Genomic DNA, 16583 nt, shown 5'->3' with positions numbered 1-16583 from the left:
AAAATGGAAGCACAAAGGAAAGAATTCAGGGCTTTCATCTCACACAGCACTGCACTCCACTCTTTTAATAAGTGAAGTCTGCACACATCTGCCCTCTGAGACAAGTGAGTGGGCCATAAGGAGTGCAATTTTTGTGCCCCAAGTAGTACTTGTATTGTAGTAATTAGTGAATGGTAAATGAGACCCATGACGTTAAATGGGACAGTTTTACAAGCAAATATATGCCACAGAGGAACAAAGGGTAATTTGTGACCACAAGTATAAGTGCCATTTTGGATTTCAGATTTATTTTTGGAGCTCATCATTAAGATTACATTTGCACTCAATTCTGTAGCTCAGAGTATTGGCTCTGACAGTAGTGAGAACCCTGGAGCTACAGTTCCCCCGCTTCAGTTGGCGCATTGCATTGCAATTACAATTGTTAGGGTGCAAGGAGTAGATTTGGACGCAAGTACCTTTAATAATTGGTGTTAATTCAACCTTGTATTCTTAAAGGGATACTTTCATGGGAAAACATGTTTTTTTCAAAATGCATCAGTTAATAGTGCTGCTCCAGCAGACTTCTGCACTGAAATCCGTTTTTCAAAAGAGCAAAAAGATTTTTTATATTCAATTTTGAAATCTGACAAAGGGCTAAAAAAATTGTCAGTTTCACAGCTGCCCCAGTCATGTGACTTGTGCCTGCACTTTAGGATGGAACTACTTTCTGGCAGGCTGTTATTTCTCCTACTTGATGTAACTGAATCAGTCTCAGTGGGACTTTTACTATTGAGTGCTGTTCTTAGATCTACCAGGGAGCTGTTATCTTGTGTTAGAGAGCTGCTATTTCGTTACCTTCCCATTGTTCTGTTGTTAGGCTGCTGGGGGGGGGAGGGGGGTGATATCACTCCAACTTGCAGTACAGCAGTAATGAGTGACTAAAGTTTATCAGAGCACAAGTCACATGACTAGGGGCAGCTGGGAAACTGACAATATGTCTAGCCCCATGTCAGATTTCAAAATTGAATATAACAAAATCTGTTTGCTCTTTTGAAAAATGGATTTCAGTTCAGAATTCTGCTGGAGCAGCACTATTAACTGATGCATTTTGAAAAAAACATGTTTTCCAATGACATTATCCCTTTAAATATGTTTCTGTCAGGTACTATACTGTATAAACAGAATAATTGTAGATTGCTGCTGTGATCTGTATGAATAAGAGAAGACATTTTAACGCAACAGCACTTGCAGAGCTGTAAACAAAAAATAAAGCCATATTCAACCGTTGTCAAGTCACTTATCCGCTAATCCACATCCCACTCACATACAGCCTAATCCAATCTCTCTTTCTGTTCCCTGTAAGAAAAAAGCCATGAACCACACATTGATGAAACAATTAACTCACTTTGTTTCAAACCACAGACATGGAGTCAAATCAAGCAAACTATATATATTAACTGGTTTATAGATTTTTTTTTTTAGGCAATAGCTAGTAAATTGCTACATGGCATTTACATAAAAGCCAGACAAAAAAATAGAAACACATGTATATAGACTTTGCAACAAAAGAGAAACCAGCACTCAACCTCTGTGATTTGTTTCTTCATGCATAAGAATGCAAATCACTTGCTTTGAATTATGTGCATTCGGTACCTGCAAATTGAATGATATCGGTTGAATTCCAGCAACAACATTCTCTGCAGCTATTCAATATTTCTACATTTGTAGGTGTTCTGCATTTTTAGAAAAATGACCTCCAGGTTTCCTGGAGTGCTGTTCAACTGTTTCCATGCAGTGTATATATTCTATCAAATTTATGATGTCATTTACAGTAGTTTATGTAAAGTGCACAAAAGAGCACAAAGAGTTAAAGGTGCAACATGCGAGGAAAGGTGGAATGTGCAGGAACAGGGCACTTTTACCTTTCCCAAGAAAATGATATGAATATAAATTGAGGCCTATAGTTTGCATTAGTTACATTTCATTTTTATTCCGAAAAAGAAAGATTCCAGTAATGGGAGATCCCCCTGCTCTAGCCTAGAGGGAGTGTATATTATTCCAGGGTGCCAGTTGGATTACTGGGGATGTCAGTGTTTCTGTAGAAATATTGTGGATTTAATGTCTTCAGGATTATTTAGAACTATGTGTGCCAGTAGAAGAGTATGTATGAATCTTCCTGTAGGATTTCAAAGGATTATGTCGGAATTTGCCTGCAATGTTATAGGGGATAATGTGTGAATATGGTTTCAGGGGTACCAATATCTGCATATGATCATGGAGTATTACTGGAATACTGGGAACTCCAGTTACTGTAGTATGTACAATTATTGGGGTTGATTTCTGCAGGATTGCTTCAGACTGTGTTCTATTATGTCACCGGGATTACTGTGGATTATGTTACAAGATTACTGGAGACTGAAATTATCTATTTCTGCAGGATTACCAGAAAAGATGTGTTTTTAGGATTACAGGATCATTTACGCTTGCCCCTGATGTGCTCATGCTTTGAGCAAATCAGGTGCAAGTAATGGTTGTGTCACTTCCAAAGAGGAGTTCAAAATGGAGTTTGTATTTGTTTTGCAACCCACTGTGAAACCCCTGGAGCTACTTCCGGGTCCAGGGTGGCAGTAGCTTTAGGGTTTCACAGGGTCAGTAGGTGAGAGGCAGTATGGATGCAATTTGCACCGATATAGAAGTGCAGTAGCACTTTAATGAATTGTATATGCATACATTATATCTTCAGTATCTGCACTCCAACAAAGCATTTGCAAGGGTGCACGGCCAAATATCAATCATCTACTCTCAATTTGGAATAAAGCAATCCCAGGCCAGCACTTCCCTTATTAAATCAAGTGATTTTATTTTTCACACATCACAGTGCTCCAACGTTTCTGTCCCTCTTGGGACCTTTTTCAAGAGGGACCGAAATGTTGGAGCACTGTGATGTGTGAAAAATAAAATCACTTGATTTACTAAGGGAAGTGATGGCCTACGAATGCTTTATTCCAAATTGAGAGTATATATATATATATATATATATATATATATATATATATATATATACCTTCTGTATATTGACAGATATCTAAATTTTATTTTATATATATATATTGATAAAAATATCATCACATATTCCACATTTTTAAAAATGATTTCCTTTTTCTTTGTAATAATAAAACAGAACCTTGTATATGATCCAAACTAAGACACAAGTCATTCTTATAGGAAGCAAAACCAGTTTATTGGCTTTATGTAATGTTTACATGATTTCTAGTAGGCTTTAGGTATGAAGTTCCAAATTACAGAAAGATCCAGGGACCCAGGTCCAGAGCATTCAGGATAACAGATAACCCTGTACAAGGTATTGTTTTTTTTTATTATTATAGAGAATAAGGATGTTGTTTTTAAAAATTAGAATAACATGATTGAAATTAAGTCTGTGTGAGCTTTCTTTATAACAGATCCCATACCTTTAAAATATGTGCGTGTGTGTGTGTATACTGCACTGTACCTCTTGGTGAAAAGCTGGAAATCCAGGGCAATAGACTAGGGGGGGGTATAAAAAGGAGATGGAAAGCAGAAATAGGTAGTAATAAATGGCTCCAAAAAAAAAACAGAACATTTACAGCCTGTGCCAGGATATCATTTATGGGATAATAATTTTAGAGTTTCTATTATTAGCTGACGCTAGAGCATGAGAAAGACATAATTTGAATGGATTTGTATTAAATGGAATGAGCACCAAGTCCCAGTGGCTTGATAATATTAGGACCCTGGAGCAGAGGCTGATTCCTGCTCAGCATAAACCCCACCCTCAAGACTGTTCGGCTTTTGTGTGACTTGAGTGTTCTAACAAGGTAGCAGAGAGGATGTCAAATCCCAATCAAGGTTCAGGCTGCCATGGATGTGTGTGTGCTTCATGTGAAGCTGCTGTAGTCTGGCAGTCTCCACTCTCCACTTGTTCCAGCTGTTCCACAGAGTGAACAGGGCAAAGTGCTTCAAGCCTCAGCTGCCTCTCTAAATCTGCAGTTATCCATGCCCCTCTAATTATTACTTCATGAATGTTATCGACAGCGAGAAGCACCGGGAGCCTTCAGATGAACAGCAGCATGCAAGGAGCCAAACTTGATCATCTACTTTACAGGAACTGGTCTGAACAAGATCTGAATGGGACACAGGAGCCCTTTCTAACTGCAAATGCTGATTACGATGATGAATTTCTTCGCTATCTTTGGAGGGAGTATCTGCACCCAAAACAATATGAATGGGTGCTAATCGTTGGCTATATCATAGTCTTCATCATTGCTCTTATTGGAAATATACTAGGTAAGTAATATAATAGAGATCCTTTCTTTGCACTCAATGGGATTTCAGAGTAAAAAGGAGCATTGTTGAAGTTTACCTGTTTCCTATAGTCATTACATGGACAGGAGATTGAGAAGGGGCACACAGACATATATTGGTGCCTGTACAATAGAAGGTGCTATGAGACTGAAGGCAATTCCGTTCCTTCATTTGCCATTCTAAGGATATGTATTGCTATGTACTGGGCAGATATAAAAGATAATTGCATGACTGTGCAGTGGGGCTTCCTAAATACATTATGTTGCACTGTAGCATGAAATGATAGGACTGATTGGGGTAGTTGGGCACAGCTTTGTGCTGAAGAAAGCCAAATACCATGCTGTGGGTATCTGACACAGAGACAGGCAACTCTCTGTGGTGTGTGCTTACTAAATGTATGCATATGCATAGTAAAAAGCTGTTTTAGAATAACTTGTTCTTGTATTCAATGAGAAGATAATATAAATGAACGAGTGAGCGTCTTTCTTTTATGACATTCTGGCACAGAACAGTCTAAGTACAGTATTCTCCTTCTTCATTTAACTGTGTCTCCCAATCAGAGCTGATTCGTGCACTAGATCCACACTAGAGGTATCTTGCTCAGCATGCGCTGCTGTCAGAAAACTTGGTGTCCCATACAGGCTCTATACACCCACAGAGTCTTGGGATCATCATGGCAACACTGCATCCTGCCGTCCCTGTTTAGAGACCTTGTGAAGTTCTGGATTCCCTGTTTTACTGAATACACACAACCACCGGTAATCCTGCACACACATATGCACATAATCCATAGTAATCCTGTGGATACATATGATAGAAATCATCTGGAATCCTAAACAGATAGTTCACAGTAAAAATGCAGCAATGTATACAAATTATGCCCGACGATCATATAATCTCTAGCAACCCTACACATGCTGTAACCCTAGCAATTCTTAAATTTCAATTAGATAATCCATAGAAACCAAAACATTCATATAATATCCCCTAATCCCACAGGCACCCTGGTGCCTCAAACAAAAGTCATTTTACAGGTATATGCCCATATTATCGCCACTGAATCCCAAGTATTTCTGAAAACAAATACACACAAACACTAGTAATCCAAGCAAAAGTATACATAATCTCTAGTAATCCTATATATCATATCATTCCCAATAATCCTACAAATACTCTGTCTTAAATCCCTAGCATTCCCATATACATATTAACATATAATCCACAGTAATTCTATAGGGACCCTGGCACATAATCCCTAGCATTCCCATATACAGGTACATATTAACATATAATGCCCAGTAATTCTTTAGGGACCCTGGCACATAATCCCTAGCATTCCTATATACAGGTACATATTAACATATAATGCCCAGTAATTCTATAGGGACCTTGGCACATAATCCCTAGCATTCTAATATACATATTATCATATAATTCCCAGTAATTCTATAGGGACCCTGGCACATAATCCCTAGCATTCCTATATACAGGTACATATTAACCTATAATGCCCAGTAATTCTATAGGGACCTTGGCACATCATCCCTAGCATACTAATATACATATTAACATATAATGCCCAGTAATTCTATAGGGACCCTGGCACATAATCCCTAGCATTCTAGTATACATATTAATATATAATCCCCAGTAATTATATAGGTATCCTGGCACATAAAACCCTTAATCCCATGTACATATTACTTTATAACCTCCAGTAATCCTACAGGTATCCTTGCACATAATCCACAGTAATGCCATATGTCCATAATATCAGTAAACCCGTAGGCACATTTGCACTTAATCCTTTGCAGATCTTCCAAAACATTTACACATAATGCCGGTATTGCAACACACACATAAATCCACATGATCCACAGTAATCCAGCAAGTGTATGGGTGCCAAGGTAGATGAAATAGCAGCATTATTTATATGTTCACTGTATGCTGCCAGCCAAAGATACTGTATATACCCAATTTTTTTCCAGCAGCCAAAATAGCTAAAGCTATATATATGCCCTCTTTTAAACTCAAAGGGAGTGTGTCATACTGCAGCTACATGCCCAGCATGTTAGTTTTAGTTATAAACATTCAGACAGACAATATATACAGTACTATACATTTGACACAGTCATTTGTCCATCTTTCCACTGGCAGCCACTATGTAGTAATGCCATAGTTAGATGTTTAACTTTTTACTGGTAGACAGCATGCAATAATACCACAATAATACAGTATATTTTTTTTTGACTGGCAGTACATCTTTACAAAAATACTAATGCATATAGTAATACCGTATTTATATTGGCAGCTTTATAGTGGCAGATTATTGCTAATATTGCCATAGATATATGTGCCCAGTATGTGTGTAGGTATGTGAACTTTACAAATGTGCAGTGTTCTAGAATTAATTGTTCATCTTTCCATTGCGGGCCAGTATACAATAATTCCCTCCTTATATACCCAGATTTAATCTGGCAGCCTGCGTGTTACAAAGTTGCAGTTATTTGCCATTTTTTTAATGGCAACCAGTAAGTAATAATGCTGCAGTCATGCTCATCTTTCAACTGGCAGTCTGAGTATGAAAATACCAGTTATTTGAGCAGCCTTGCTCTGGCACCCAGTATTATATATATGTATATAACTCTCTCTCTGTGCAGTTGTGAATATAGCAGCCAGCATATTAAAATGCCATAGATATTCTTATGCAACTTTACACTGTGTTGTAGCAGTCAGCCCAACCCCTTTAGAAACTTTTCAGTTGCCTATCCCTCACTGGCAACCTCCCAGCACTCAGGTGTATAATGTAAAGGCTCATCTAAACTGTCAGGCTGAGTAGCAGAGCCAGTCAATAATACTGTATATATACAGTATAGTTGGTTAAGTCCAATTTTAGCTTCATTGAGAAGACAATTGCACTGCTGCAGAATATATAGATATTATTTAAATAGCAATAATAATAATGAATTGTAGGTCTGCCACTGACTAGGTTTTCAGACTTGTGGGCCTGTCCATCTAGTATAATACAGGTATGGGATCCATTATCTGGAAACCCGTTATCCAGAAGCTCCAAATTATGGAAAGGCTGTCTCCCATAGACTCTATTATAATAAAAAATATATATATATTTTTTAAATTATTTCCTTTTTCTCTGTAATAATAAAACAGTACCTTGTACTTTATCCAAACCAAGATATAATTAATCCTTATTGGAAGCAATACTAGCTTATTGAGTTTATTTAAAGTTTACATGATTTTCTAGTAGGAAGATCCAAATTACAGAAAGATCCATTATCCAGAATAACTCAGGTCCCGAGCATTCTCAATAACAGGTCCCATACCTGTATATGGGCAAATCTGCAGGGACAGGAGGGATACAACATTGCAGAGGACTATATATATTCTGACATAATGATAGGTAACTGAATGCAAATGTGTTCTTCCGATTTATTTTATATTTGCTTCAAGACCATTTAACATATTTTAGGGAACAAGCTTATATTTAAATCTAATTTGAATTAGATTGAGACATTTGATCTCTTTCATACCTGCTGTTTTGTTTTTCTATCTGCTTTTGATTCATCGCCTGTTCTTTCTTACTTTTACCATATGTACAATATTATACTGTTCTCTCCTTCCCCATTTATCACCCCCACCACTTTTGTCTTGTTTTGATCAAGTTCTATTTATATAAGAATGTATAATCAAATAGTTAATCCCTTAAAGTTTAGCTGGCATGGAGGGCAGATTTTCCACTAGCTAATTTTATACGGAGAATAAGAAGTGCCTGAATCCCCAATTGCAACCTCACATTCTCTTGAATGGGAAATGCAACAGTGCTCTAGTGGATGATTGACGCTACTTAATGTGACATATGAGTACCCAACACCTTGAATCATGTCTTGTAACACATTTTTTGTAGTTTACAAATGTAAAGTGGTTTTAAAGTGTTTTTAAAGCAGTGTTTATTTGTTACTGTTCTCTGGGTCTGACTCTTGAAACAGGAGATACAGTTTTCTCCTGATCTGTTAATCAGCTGGTTTCTAATGCATTATTTCATGAGTCAGAACTGGAAGTGTAGAAAATATTAACAGCCAGACAGATGTTGCTTTGAATAGCAATTACTTTACAACTAACTTTATTACCATGAAAAGGGGTAATTCATGTTTATTAGAAAGTTATTAGAATGATAATCTATTTCCTTATGGAAAAATAAAACAGTTTTTGGGTATAGCTGTGAAGCCTAATATGTGGTTTGTAAATTGTTGGAGTCTTCTAGTTTCTTTATTATGTTTTTCACAGACATTGCCATAACCGTTGCTATGAGTAATTTTAGGCATTGATATCCATCAACTCGTGACCTCACTGCAGCCACCCAATATTTCACTATGATGATATCTCTAGGGATCAGACTGAAATATTATGACTGACAGAGACAGCAAGAATCTGCTTGACACCTTAGGACTGGATATTTGAAAAAAAATAAAATAAATAAAGATAGAAAAAAAATAATATAATTGTATCAATACTGTAAAACGAAATATTAACATTGAGTTCATGTAGCTCCATCCCAATAGTTGTGAACTTAAGGTAACTAAATTGACGGATTTCTGTAAGAGAAGCCATTAACATTGGGTGCTTTTGTTATCGTTTCATCAATGCATTTCTTTTCATGCGTGTGACCTTTTGCCAGATTATGAACATTCAATTATTTCAGTATCCAATTTGAGTTTATTTTAGATCTTCTGGCGTGTCTTAAGAAAATGGCTGAGGCTTTATCAATTGTAAAGTGTTTCTTAAGAGTTGAGCTTGGTAATTTAACCTCATTTTCAAGATAACGGTAAATTATTCAAACAGTGACGTTGAGGTAAATGCAGAGTAACTGATTTATTCAAATCTGGTCCTTCACGTGTAGCCAGAATGAAAATGTGACATCTGAAAGGCACAGGGGACTTCAAATAAGAACAAACGTGATAGTGCAGAGCCATCTAGTGTTCTCTTTGTGTATTCTTTCTAATGAACTAGAAAACTGAAAGTATTGCATCTGCACAGCACAACACTAAGGGACCCACTTACTAACAATCAAATTTCTATTTTTTCCACGGATCTCGAAAAATGTGTGATTTTCTTATATTTCATAAAAGATTGAAAAATTTGAGATTTATTTAAGTGTAAAAAACGCAAAAACCTCTAATGCAAAAATGTTGTCAAGGTGCTATAGAAGTCAATGGGAGTTGAGCTGATCTTATTGGTCTGCTTTTAATCAATTTGAATTTTTCGAGGTTTTAAAGGTACTCATATTTTTTAGTGTTCTCATACTTTTTATAATCAGATCTTTTAATGAATTATTCGCAGTTTCAAAAACCTTCGGCCTTGGACAGTTCATAAATAGGCCTCCAAGTATTTATATGACTATTGCTAAAACACTATGGGCACGTTTACTTAGCTCGAGTGAATGAATAGACAGGTCTACTTCGACCATCGAATTGGCTACTTCGACCTTCGACTACGACTTCGACTTCGAATCGAACCATTCGAACTAAAAATGGTTAGACTATTCGACCATTCGATAGTCGAAGTACTGTCTCTTTAAAAAAAACTTTGACCCCCTACTTCGCCACCTAAAACCTACCGAGCATCAATGTTAGCCAATGGGGAAGGTCCCCATAGGCTTTCTAACAAATTTCTGATCGAAGGAAAATCGTTCGATCGATGGATTAAAATCCTTTGAATCGTTTGATCCAAAGGATTTAATCATTCGATCGAACGATTTTTCCTTCGATTGTTCAATCGCAGGAAATGCGGTAAATCCTTCGACTTTGATAATCGAAGTCGAAGGATTTTACTTCGCCGGTCGAATATCGAGGGTTAATTAACCCTCGATATTCAACCAGTAGGAAATGTGCCCCTATGTGATATATTTAACATTTAGGGGGTTTTTTACTAAAGTTCAGTCAGGCTTTTTGAGGCAAAACGTTAATTTTTTGGGATTTATTAAAGCCTGATGCTGCAAAAAGTCTGAATCCGAAAATCCGCAATCTCAGACCTGCCGAGGTTGTATATAAGTCAATGGGAGAGGTTGTACTTGATCCAAACTAATATATAATTAATACTTATTGGAAACAAAATCAGTCTAATAGTTTATTTAACGTTTACACGATTTTCTAGTATACTTAAGGTATGAAGATCCAAATTACAGAAAAATCCATTATCCAGGAAGCCCCAGGTTAATTATCCTGAGCATTATGGATAACAGGTCCCATACCTCTATCTAATTTTATTAATAGGACTGAATTTATTATGGAAGTATCCTATTGTACCTTGTTTATAACTTGGATTGCATTTCTATTTCTTTTCTCTTCATCCAGCAGTAACATTATAAGGCTGATCTAGTTCAATACATATAAAAACCTATCCTTCCATACATACGTGTACTTATGGATATGCCTCCAAACTGCCATTCTATGAGCCAGAGGGCAATGTTCATGTGCATTGATAATGACATAATACAGTAATTTATATAAGTATATCACCTATCATCTGAAATGCTTGAGACCTGGATAATGGATCTTTCAATAATTTGGATCACCAAATCTTACGTCTGATAAAAATCATTTAAAACATAAAATAAACCCAATAGCATTGTTTGCTGCCAATTCAGATTCATGCAACTTAGTTAGGATTAAGTACAATGTTCTGTTTTATTATTATTATTATTATTATTATTAATAAAAGGAAATAAAAGGAAATCCTTTTTAAAATTGAGAATGGACTCGATGGTAGAAGGCTCCAGAACTGTCTGGATAACAGGTTTCTGATAAGGGATCCGATACATGTATATATATGTTTTGATATAAACCTCTTGATACATCTCTATGTACTGCATATAATACAGTACAAGACAGGTGGATTAACCCTTTTTTCTGCTATTGATGTACTGTAATCAGGCCCAGTTTTGTGGCAAGGCCACAAAGGCCTAGGCCTAGGGGGCAAAGGGGGCAAAACATGGGGGGGCAGAATGCTGCCCAGCCGCTTTCTGAGGAGCACTGGAGATGCTCAGCTCCCTAGTGCTCCGCCACTTGCGTGTGTGCGTTCGCGAGAAAGGGGGCAGTGTGGGCGCTAGAAATGCTAGGAGCGTGGCCTAGGGGCAGCCGGAAAGGAAATCCGGTCCTAACTGTAATGTTCTGCCAATGACTTAATAAATACGTTTCCAGTTTAAGTCTAACATTCTTGCAAAACTGCATTAGAAATATCTACCAACAAATTCACTTTCATTGGAGAATTTTCCTTTGATATGCGTTTTTCGCACCAAAACCTGGTGAAAGATTTTGCTCATCACTAGAAGCCAACTCTAATTAGTAATATGGAAAATGCTATCAATGAATGAAGCAACCTTTACCTTTGGATATTTGGCTCAGGTGGCTTGCATTGTCCCACTATGTTACTGCTCTGCACAAATATGAGGTTCCTGTGTTCCCTGGATACCCAGTAGAGTATCACCATACCACTTCAGTGGAACCACAGACATACTATAAACTGTAATTGGCACTTTGCATTTTATTTACAGCCACAAATCAATGTATCTAATGAATATTCATTATACTGGGGAAAGGTCATTCTGAAGCCTTTTCAAATGCCCAACTGAAATGTGTGCAATGGCTGGATTTGGAATAATTTCTGTAAATGATCACCTTTAACTAATTAACCTTTAGTATATTATAGAATTCCGTTATCAGCAATGCTTTAATTGGTCTTCATTATTTTAGAGTTTGAAATTAATTCGATTTCTGCCTCTTTTACGTTTGCAACATGTTGTTTTGTTGCTGGTGGTCACTGACTCTGTGAAGTTGCTAGGTTAAAAGGTTAAATTTAATTGAGAGCTGCTGAACAAAATGCTAAATAAATGTAAAAAAAAAACCACAAAAAATACACTCCACATTGTTGCAGAATATCGCTGTCTACATCATATTAAAACTTAAATTGAAAGTGAATCTACCAGTCACTAATGCTACATAGCGATGGGCAAATTTCTCCCGTTTTGTTGAAAAAATTGTGAATGTCCCGCAAAATTCGCGTAACGCCTAAAAATTTGTGAAAAATCGTGAAATTCGGAAAATTCACGAAAAAAACGTGAAATTCATGAAAAAATTTTGAAATTGACGCCGGTGAATTTTCGCTGGAGATTCACAAATTTATTAGTCAGCAGTGAAACGCAAGAATTCGTTGTGAATTAGTGCCAGCTGAATATTTTATCCCATCACTAATGCTACACTTTTACCATCTATTGCTGTGACCTGCTCTGCCAAGGTATGCATTGGTGCAAAGCGTGTCCTGTGTAATATTTGCTACATTGGTATGGCTGAAATTATTGTTGGTTTCTAAATGAATTTACCATTTTAATAGCACTCACTATAAATGTCATATGTCATTGTCATTCAAGTTCTTAGTCTAATATTCTTTAGGTATGATATCTGTTATCCAGAATGCTTAGGACCTGGGGATTTCCAGATAAGGAATCTTTCCATAATTGAGATTGCCGTACATTAAAGGGCCTATTAATTAAACCTCAAATGTTTCTGGTCGAGTTTTAAAGGGGAAAAATTTGAGTTTTTAGAAGAAATGTTTTTCCCAAAATTTATTATACTCCAAAGAAAATTTGAATTTTAAAATACTCCAGCTAAAATCTGTCGAAGTAATGTAAAAGTCAATGGCAGATGTTCCTTTTACAATTAGGAGATGTTTTTTGCCTTCATGATTGTCAACAGTATTGGGCTTGTTTTCATTTGATATTCTGAAAAATTTTAGTTTTTCATTCAATAATCCAATAAGTTTGAAGGTTTTGGGCGACAATTAGAAATAGTCACACAATTCAAATTGGCGCAATTTTGAAATCTGACATGGGGCTAGACATATTGTCAATTTCCCAGCTGCCCCAAGTCATGTGACTTGTGCTCTGATAAACTTCAATCACTCTTTACTGCTGTACTGCAAGTTGGAGTGATATCACCCGCTACCTTTTCCCCCCCAGCAGCCAAACAAAAGAACAATGGGAAGGTAACCAGATAGCAGCTCCCTAACACAAGATAACAGCTGCCTAACACAAGATAACAGCTGCCTGGTAGATCTAAGAACAACACTCAATAGTAAAAACCCATGTCCCACTGAGACACATTCAGTTATATTTAGAAGGAAAAACAGCAGCCTGCCAGAAAGCATTTCTCTCCTAAAGTGCAGGCACAAGTCACATGACTGGGGGCAGCTGGGAAATTGACAAATGTCTAGCCCCATGTCAGATTTCAAAATTGAATATAAAAAAATCTGTTTGCTCTTTTGAGAAATGGAATTCTGTACAGAATTCTGCTGGAGTAGCACTATTAACTGATGCGTTTTGAAAAAAACATGTTTTCCGATGACAGGATCCCTTTAAGTCTACTAAAACAACCTTTAAATATTAAATAAACCTAATAAGGTTGTTTTGCATCCAATATGGATTCATGCAGCTTTGTTCCAAAGCAGTACAAGGTACTGCTTTATTATTACAGAGAAAAAGGAAATTATTATAAAAAAATATTTGTTTAAAACTGAGTTGATATGGTAGATGGCCTTCCCATAATTTAGAGCTTTCTGGATAATGGGTTTTCTGTAATATTGTGCACCTAGTGGCATATTTATCAAGGTTATTCCCTGTCTGATAAAATTGAAAACAACTATTTGCGGTATTTATAAGGGATGGATAAACCCGTATAGATACCACAAATCTGTTTTTTTTATTGTTGAATTTAAGGGATCATGAAGGACAACATAAAATAACACACAAGGGCAAATACACAGCTTTATAAATACACCTTTTATCTGCCAGCACATTTAACACCATTATAAATAGGTCATCTTGTCTCCCAAAGCCTTGGCCTTGTCCTCAATAATCTCCATGTCCCCATAAGAGTCAGGGCACACGGTTAGATTCGGGGAGATAAGTAGCTGGGCGACTAATCTCCCCGAATATGAGCGTGTGCCCTGACCTTAAAACAGATGCCCATCTCCTCATGTTGTGACCTTGAGAAGTGTCCATATATTGGACAAAAAGGCATTGTGCTTTGTGTAATATCACTGGATGCATGTGCTCTGGGGCAGATTAAGATCAATCTACATAATTACTCAGCATGTGCTTAGACTAGAAATGATGATAATTGTTTTAATGCCTGGCATCCAAAATTTTGGAATGGTCTGTGTATCCATGTAAAATGAAAATGTGCTTGTTTATTTTGCTTGCTGAAATGGTTATACATTACAAGAGGATGTATCTAGTATTGTGGAGCACAGAGGATGTTGAGGATGTTGCACATTTTTTGATCTCTTTGCATTACAAAATTCATTACTTCTTCATATTCAATCATTATACATTTGTTTCTCCTGCTCTGTATTTCTCATTGTAAAAATCAGCCACAGGCATCTTGAACAGCAGTGGAGCAACAGATAAAAAAAAGTTACATTTATTTTTTTCTAGTCAGATGAAAATATATATTTTTTTTGTCAGATGACATTTATTTACTGGTTGCAGAAAAAAAGTAAATCAATTTTATTCTAAAGATAGTATCCTATTTTTGTTTCTCACAACTGTGATCCAAAATACACCAACAACAAACTTACTGAAGTTATTTAAGTCATTTTATCATTTTTTATTTACATTCATTTTAAAGCACAGTGAAATGATGCAAGTTTACACCCCCCAAAAAATATTGTCGTATCGCCAGAGCTACCCACAAAAGCACCCCCATTAATGATTAGTTTTAAGACATTTAAGGCCTCTTTTATGAAGCACTAGGAAGGGGGCAAAGTGTAAAAAATGGCTTAAAATGCATCATTTGTACTTTCTCTGTGTCCTGTTTTTAGTACACATAAGTCAAAGACCTACACTTCTCCCTGCATTCATCAGCACTGTATTCATGAGGAGCAGGCTGAGGGAAGTATGTGTGTGTGTTGCTCCCTGCACCACTTTCCCAAATTTTTCTACACAGGTAGCTTCTCAGACTGAGGTTGTATTGTAACTAAAAGTCAACTGCATCATCTCATATCTGACTTATATCTGGCCGTAAGTTGGCCAGATACTAGTTGAGCAGGTTTAAACCTTTTGGACAAGCCATCCATTGATAGGGTCCTAATCTGGTAGATCTCCATAGACTAAGGTGGCCAGATTTTTGGAAAGAAACCCGGGGACAGGGGAGAATTTTTTAGACCATGCCCACTTTGTAAGACACCCCTCCACTAACCACTCCCCATTTTAGAAATACACCCTAAGTCAATATATTAATGAATGTTGTGGCAATTCCATGTACAATACCCCAGAATTCATAGTAGGATGGCATAAAGGCAATACCATATACAGTACCCCCAGAATTCATAGTAGGATGTCATAAAGGCAATTCCATATATAGTACACCCAGAATTCATAGTAGGATGTCATAAAGGCAATTCCATATATATTACCCCCAGAATTCATAGTAGGATGGCATAAAGGCAATTCCTTGTACAATATCCCTGGAATTCATAGTAGGATGGCATAAAGGCAATTCTTAGTACAATACCCACAGAATTCATAGTAGGATGGCATAAAGTCAAGTCCATTTATAATACCCCCAGAATTCATAGTAGGATGGCATAAAGGCAATTCCATGTACAATACCCCCAGAATTCATAGTAGGATAGCATAAAGGCAATTCCATAACCTTACCAGCATTCTCTGGCTGCCACTGATCATCTGGGAGAACAGGGGAGACAGGGGGAATTTGCACCATAGGGAACACGATCCTGCCTGATCAGTCTGCCGAGTCCACAAGAGGTTTACATAGGCGCACCTGTTTACTTCAGTCTCCTCGTGCTCGTGATGTCATCAACCTGCTGCCTGCTTGCTCTCTCCTGCGCCCCTGCCTGTAGAATAATACAGTGCGGACCCTGACCAACTGCTTCACAGGGATTTTTTAAAGATTTTTCTGCAGACGGGGATGCTTCACGGGGCAATTTCTTACAGGGCCTGTCCCCGTGGGACAGGTATGAATGGTAAGCTTACCATAGACCCCACTGGATGATTGAGTTCATCCTGATTTAGCCTGTTTGGTCTCTTTGGTATTGGCATATGCTGTGAAGGAGGTTATTGCAAAGTATTGGAGCTTTCTAAGTAACTCATTTTTTTAAAACCAAATGGACACGTCATATTTTATTATCCCTGTTTCACAATAAAAAAAGTTTTTTTACGCAAATTTAAT

General features: G+C 37.0%; 1 protein-coding gene across 1 annotated transcript in view; it reads left to right on the top strand.

Annotated features, from left to right (window-relative positions):
• Positions 1–3840: 3840 nt before the first annotated feature.
• Positions 3841–16583, top strand: part of hcrtr2.S (hypocretin (orexin) receptor 2 S homeolog) — a gene marked incomplete at its 5' end in the record, with an annotated part of 35849 nt that continues 23106 nt past the window's right edge. Inside the window, 1 exon segment of the mRNA NM_001246233.1 lies at positions 3841–4305. Within this exon segment, the coding sequence (NP_001233162.1) occupies positions 4089–4305 (217 nt within the window).

Source organism: Xenopus laevis, chromosome 5S, assembly GCF_017654675.1.
Source record: "Xenopus laevis strain J_2021 chromosome 5S, Xenopus_laevis_v10.1, whole genome shotgun sequence".
Taxonomy (NCBI): domain Eukaryota; kingdom Metazoa; phylum Chordata; class Amphibia; order Anura; family Pipidae; genus Xenopus; species Xenopus laevis.
The sequence above is the reverse complement of the archived record's forward strand: the minus strand, read 5'-3'. Positions and strand labels throughout refer to the sequence as shown.